The 7,088-nt window shown below is 38.6% G+C and overlaps 1 protein-coding gene across 1 annotated transcript; it reads left to right on the top strand.

Moving 5' to 3' along the window:
• The first annotated feature begins 205 nt into the window (after positions 1-205).
• On the top strand, positions 206-6,701 carry LOC134601441 (E3 ubiquitin-protein ligase TRIM8-like). The gene is made up of 2 exons (XM_063445927.1): positions 206-1,238; positions 6,406-6,701. Exons 1-2 carry the CDS (start codon positions 305-307, stop codon positions 6,624-6,626), a joined length of 1,155 nt encoding a protein of 384 aa, XP_063301997.1. The 5' UTR covers positions 206-304; the 3' UTR covers positions 6,627-6,701.
• Positions 6,702-7,088: the final 387 nt, after the last annotated feature.

The following is a 7,088-nucleotide window of genomic DNA, read 5'->3' as shown; positions in this document are numbered from 1 at the left end:
ATAATTACATATTAGTGCTCTGGAGACCTGGTTTTGAGTGTTATGTTCACGGATGGTGACATGTTTCTGTAACCTGTGTGTATTTAATTAGGGCTTTAAGTTCACTCTGCAGTACACCTGTTGTAACTCTGCATGTTTTACAGTTTCTGCCTCTCATTATCCCCGTAGAAGGGTGGCGATCTGGTTCTCGTTACTTCATCTGTTATATTATTTTTATTAGTTCTTCATCCTTAACTGGTGGATGAGGGAATGAAGAAGCTGTGTATGGATACGTTGTTCTACTGAGTACTGAAACACCAAGATCATGGCTACTGAAAACCTTGGGGACTCCTCGCAATTAAAGCTGAAAAGTCACAGATGTCTCTACTGTATGGCAGTAGGTAGCAAACTTTGTCTAGATTGTGAAGCCTATCTTTGCCGTGATCACCTAGAGGCACATAATTCGGTAGGACAGCACACCCTAACTGAATTGACCACTGACATGCAGACAAGAAAGTGTGCTACTCATCAAAAACTCCTAAAATACAACTGCTGTGTGGATAACGTTTATGTCTGTGAGTTCTGTGTTGTACTTGGTAATCACATAGGACACAAAGTGGAATTAATAAGTGACATGGCCATGGCTGTGAAGTCGTCACTTGAAGAACTTTTGGACAATCTGATCAAGAAGTCCAAAGAATCTGAATACCATATTCATGAAGCAGCGGCCACAAGGGATGACATCCATAAAAGAGCTGCTGATCTACAAAGACGAGTCACTATGATGCTTACAGATCTTAAACAAGAGCTGGAAGGTGAGGAGAGGAAGATTTTGAGTGAGATCACAAATCAAGTAGACGAGAAAGACTTTAATATTGCTAGATTTTTCTCTAAAAAGAAAGAAGAAACATTTAAGCTTAATGCCCACGGGGCTAAGATCAAAGGTATTATAAATTCTACTGACCCAATGACCATTGTCGAGAAAGGAACTCAGTCAATTAACAAGACCAAAATGCTAATAGACGAGGTTCAAGGCAGACTGGAAGTTACAGGATTGAATGCGTTATTGGTAACAGTGCATTTAGAGTCTGGGCTAATCAAGGTAATAAAACGCATTCCACAACTTCAAAAAAAACATGGTTTTGCAGTGCAGAATGAAATCTATATAGAGCCGATGAATGCCAATCATCCAACTGAAGGCAGTGCCTCTGAACTTGGAAGTCCACTGGACTCATCAATGAATCTTAAGGAAAAAGATCGTAAGTATCTGGCCTCTAGCTACTCACCCATTTCATCAGGACAACATTATTGGGAAGTAGAAACCAGTGACTTGCCAAGTTGGAGTGGTGAGGCGTCTAACTCCCAAAACAAACGTTTTGGGAGATAATGGCGATTCATGGTGCATGTGTTACTATAAAATGGGTAAATATACAGTTGTTAACAATGGTGTAAACACATTAGTGAGTACAAGCTCTCCTATTGAAGCTCTAGGGATATATTTGGATTACGAAGCAGGAAACTTGTGTGGTTTTTTTTCAGCTGGCGAGTCCTATCAAACACCTACATACAGAGTTTGTTACCTTTACTTCTGTTTATGCAGCCTTTTCCATAGGTAAAAAGAAACATAGAAACATAGAATGTGACGGTAGATAAGAACCATTCGGTCCATCTAGTCTGCTCAATTTTTTAAATACTTTCATTAGTCCCTGGCCTTATCTTATAGCTAGGACAGCCTTGTGTCTATCCCACGCATGCTTAAAAACTCCTTCACTGTGTTAACCTCTACCACCTCAGTTGGACGGCTATTCCATGCATCCACTACCCTCTCAGTAAATTAATACATCCGGATATTATTTTTAAACCTTTGCCCCTCTAATTTAAGACTATGTCCTTTTGTTGTTGTAGTTTTTCAACTATATAATAGAAAGGGCTGAAAAAATTTGAGATAAAACACTACTGTAGCAAATTGGTTATAGGTGATGCATTTTTAACCTGTTCCTGGGTCCAGTGAGCCCAAAAAGCACTGCATCATCTATGACCTCTTTGTACCTGAGGATGGGGATCTAAGTACTTACAATTTGCAGATGTCACAGACAGAATAACCCTGTATGTATATTATAGTTGCCTGAGGAAAGAGATCATGAAGTGTGATTAAAGAGATTGTAAGGGCTGATAGCGTTATTAAAAATGATAGGCTTAGAGATAAGCAAAATAATCAAGTAATATGGAACGGGTATCGGGACTGGAGGATTAGAAAGACACAAGTTATGGCTATAGCCACTGGACAATTATGAGGGAAACAATCTGGGGAGTTGCGATAATATGAGAGAAAAAGCCTTGCAAGAGGGATTAAAGAGAAAGAAAAGAGAACAGCTGCTTTCTGAGAAAAACAAAACTGGATGGAAGAATTGCTACAAAAAGAAATGTTGGTGAAAGAAATTATAAAAAAAGACTATTGAGCAGACTGGTAAATATTACAGGGAAAAAAACTCCATTGGGTGATGCAATTAAAAAAATGTAGGAAGTTAAATAGAGAATGGAAAACGTAGACGAAAGACAGAGGGAGAGAAACTGCGGGAACAGGGATGTATCCGTTTATAAGCCATTTACTTGATTAATTATTATTATTGCATCAATGTATAAGCTTGCGGATTTATGCAGTAATTAGTGAAATGATACCAAGTAGCAAAAATGAAACACTAGAACCTTAAAAATTTTTTATTTTTTTTAAATGACTTTATATTATTTGCTAAACGGAAAATGGTATGAAATGACCAGGGACTGGAAATATAAGCGAAATTTAAATTCTATCATGGCCCAAAAATGTATTCACTGGTCAATTCCAAACAATTCACAGTGCACACAACCATTCATGGGATCAGTCGGTGTTAAAGGAACACTCTACTCGTCTAAAGTACTTTAGTTTGTACTTTTACTGTAATGCTTTATGTGTGAAGGGTGTGCTCTATTTTTAAATTTTAAAAAAAAAAGTGTAGATTTCAATATATATAATATATAAGTTGTCATTTTTATTTTTATAAATTAATCTTGTTACACCCCACCGGCTGTCAATCATACAATCAGTCCTGTTACTTCCTGGTTGTTTAGGTCAATTGAACTAAATGCAAGAGGCAGCAATTGCCCAGAGCACCTGCATTACAAAGACTTCTCATTGAGCTGCACTGGGAAGTCTGTGATTGGACAGCCACAGAAAGTTTCGGCTGGGTTGGAAGGGGAGGAGTTACAAAGGCTGCAGACATTAAATCTGAAGTTTTTGTACACTGTTTTTAGATAAAACTCATAAAACTAAAAAAAAAACATACTTAGATGCATGCATGTTTTCATTGGGAGTTTCTGGTTTTTTTTTTTAATAATATACTAATAGTTGTCACTCAACCGCATTTGTGAATGTGCTGCTTGTATCAGGATTACCCCTCATGAAAATTACCCTAGGTAAAATCTAAAAATCATATATGGTGCTTTCGCACTGACAAAAAAAAAAACCAACTCACTATTATCCTTCATAAGTGTGTTTGTTATTTAGGAAAAAAAAAAAATTATTATATATTAAATCCCTTCAAATGAGGGAATTGACGTCCAAACAAAAAAACATACACAACACAGAAATACCTCCTGTACAAAAAGTAAAAGAAATCCCTACTGTAATGGCAAATATGCTACCCTGTGTGCAAACCGAGTGCATATAACTAGTGATGTCGCGAACATAAAATTTTCCGTTCGCGAACGGCGAACGCGAACTTCTGCAAATGTTCGTGAACGGGCGAGCCCTATGAACCGCCATAGACTTCAATAGGCAGGCGAATTTTAAAACCCACAGGGACTCTTTCTGGCCACAATAGTGATGGAAAAGTTGTTTCAAGGGGACTAACACCTGGACTGTGGCATGCCGGAGGGGGATCCATGGCAAAACTCCCATGGAAAATTACATAGTTGATGCAGAGTCTGGTTTTAATCCATAAAGGGCATAAATCACCTAACATTCCTAAATTGTTTGGAATAACGTGCTTTAAAACATCAGGTATGATGTTGTATCGATCAGGTAGTGTAAGGGTTACGCCCGCTTCACAGTGACAGACCAAACTCCCCGTTTAACGCACCGCAAACAACCGCAAACAGTCCATTTGCACAACCGCAAACTCCCCATTTGCACAAGGTTGGATACCAAGCTAGCCATGTCCCGTTCCTCATCCTCACTGATGTCATTGAAGGTCTCTTCCTCCACCCAGCCACGTACAACACCAAGGGTCCCCGAAAGGTGACAACAAGCCCCCTGTATTTTTTTTTTAAATGTACACTACTGTTACACCAGATATGAGTTGCACTGGTGTGACACTGTGCCCTGGCAGGCCCTGAAACGCACAGGTGTGAAGGAAACTGACTGCTGATATTTCACAGTCAAATTTCTAGTTTTTTTTTTAATGCACACTACTGTTACACCAGATATGAGTTGCACTGGTGTGACACTGTGCCCTGGCAGGCCCTGAAACGCACACGTGTGAAGGAAACTGACTGCTATTATATTACAGTCAAAAAAGTTTGTTTTGTTTTTAAATGCAAGCTATTGTGACACCAGATATGAGTGGTGGCACTGGGACCACCTTAAAAATATTGGATATCGCTAAAAATCATGATCACTATATACTTTCTCTACAAACCTCTAAAATGAACCAAACTACTCATCCATCCGCTATACCACTTTATCCCACCTAGAACTAGTGCCCAGTTAAAATACTTGACTCTTACTTACCCACACTCAGTCATGCCACACACATTTCACCACTACTCTCACTGCATCCCTCTGAATACGGCTAAATTCATCTTCTACATCAGAACACTACTCCTAAGATTGGGTTGTATCCATGTCTCGGGTCTTTCATTTAGAATAGGGGCAGCTTCGGTCTCCTTCAACACTGACACTCCAGTGCATATTATTAAAAGATTGGGCAGATGGAAATCCTCAGTCTACAACCAATATATTCCTCATCCCGAGAAAGAAATGAGGAAAGCTTTTAAAAGTTTGTCTTTGTAAATTTGATGCAATAAGTGTGTTTTTCTTTAATACCTTTTCACCCTCTTTGCATGAACCCGATTTACATATATTACTAATATGTTTCTGAACATATATATTATTTTATTCACTCACTTACTCACTCTCTGGGCCGGCCTAAGACATCATGCTGCCTAGGTCCAACGATAAATGACTATGGGGGATAATGTATAATAAACACAGGTTACTGGCTATGGGAGGGATAATGTATAATAAGCACAGGTCACTGGCTATGGGAGGATAATGTATAATAAACACAGGTTACTGGCTATGGGAAGGATAATGTATAATAAACACAGGTTACTGGCTATGGGGGGATAATGTATAATAAACACAGGTTACTGGCTATGGAGGGATAATGTATATTAAACACAGGTTACTGGCTATGGGAGGATAATGTATAATAAACACAGGTGGCTATGGGGGGATAATGTATAATAAACACAGGTTACTGGCTATGGGGAGGATAATGTATAATAAACACAGGTTACTGGCTATGGGGGGGATAATGTATAATAAACACAGGTTACTGGCTATGGGAGTGATAATGTATAATAAACACAGGTTACTGGCTATGGGAGGATAATGTATAATAAACACAGGTTACTGGCTATGGGGGATAATGTATAATAAACACAGGTTACTGGCTATGGGGAGGATAATGTATAATAAACACAGGTTACTGGCTATGGGGGGGATAATGTATAATAAACACAGGTTACTGGCTATGGGGGGATAATGTATAATAAACACAAACACACAAAAAAAACAAATAATACAAAAAAATAAATAAAAAATGAATGGAGCTTCAGAATTAATCTAAATTGTATGCTGTCTATGAGGTGGGAGGGTCTGGAAGGGAGGGTCTACTGCTGATTGGCTGGAATGTGTCTGCTGACTGTGAGGTACAGGGTCAAAGTTTAATCAATGATGACAAATAGGGGGCGGACCGAACATCGCATATGCTCGCCGTCCGCGGTGAACGCAAACAAGCTATGTTCGCCAGGAACTATTCGCCAGCGAACCGTTCGGGACATCACTACATATAACCAAAAATATAACGATTCAAATCAAAATGCCCTAGTCATAGAGATCCTCCATAACACCCAATACAGAAAATGACTCAAATATACTTTACAAGGGATTAAAGTAATATACATGTACTCCAATATGTAAGTCAAACAGCAACAATAGCAAATTGTATTCCTTTACATACGATTGATAAATATCAATGTATACAGTGAATAGAACTGAAAAAACCTGATCTGAGTTTGTCATGTGCTGAAAAGAACGTATCCGAAAAATAAGACGTCACTCCTAAATATTGAGATAATCTCAACAACCTTACTTTTTTGCAGATTTGACAGTATATACACCAGAAAAAAGAACACAGGGTGAGAAACATGCATTGGGAATGCGAGGTGCGGCCCATCGCTGTGCTACAAAGATACTGGGCCGATTATACTGCAAGAAACCTTCTCGTTTGTCAACTTACCCTATTTCATTTTCTCTTTTATTCTTTTCACTTTTTTGCTTTTTTTGTTTTTGCTTTTTGCATTACTGCAATACTGAATGCTGATTGATAAAGGGGATAAGAATTATTATCTCAGCGTTTAGGAGTGACAAATTATTTTTAGATAAGTTTTCCAATAGATGACAAACTCAGATCAGGTTTCTTCAGTTAAAGGGACATTATTGTCACAATAACTACTGCAGCTTAAAGGGACACTATAGGCACCCAGACCAATTCAGCTCATTTAAGTGGTCTGGGTGCAGAGTCCCAGGTCCCTTAACCCCTTAAGGACCAAACTTCTGAAATAAAAGGGAATCATGACATGTCACACATGTCATGTGTCCTTAAGGGGTTAAAGGGAAACTATAGTCACCAGAAGAACTATAGTTCATTATATTTGTTAGGGTGAGTTTAATTGGGACAGAAGCTCCCATGCTATGGCTTTTTGGATAGACTTAAAGGCCAGCCTATTACTCACTGACTATGGACCTGGTCCCAGAAGTCCCTAAAAGAGGTTTGTGATAGCAG

This window comes from Pelobates fuscus, chromosome 3 (genome assembly GCF_036172605.1).
Source record: "Pelobates fuscus isolate aPelFus1 chromosome 3, aPelFus1.pri, whole genome shotgun sequence".
NCBI lineage: Eukaryota > Metazoa > Chordata > Amphibia > Anura > Pelobatidae > Pelobates > Pelobates fuscus.
This window is presented reverse-complemented; position numbering and strand designations above follow the sequence as displayed.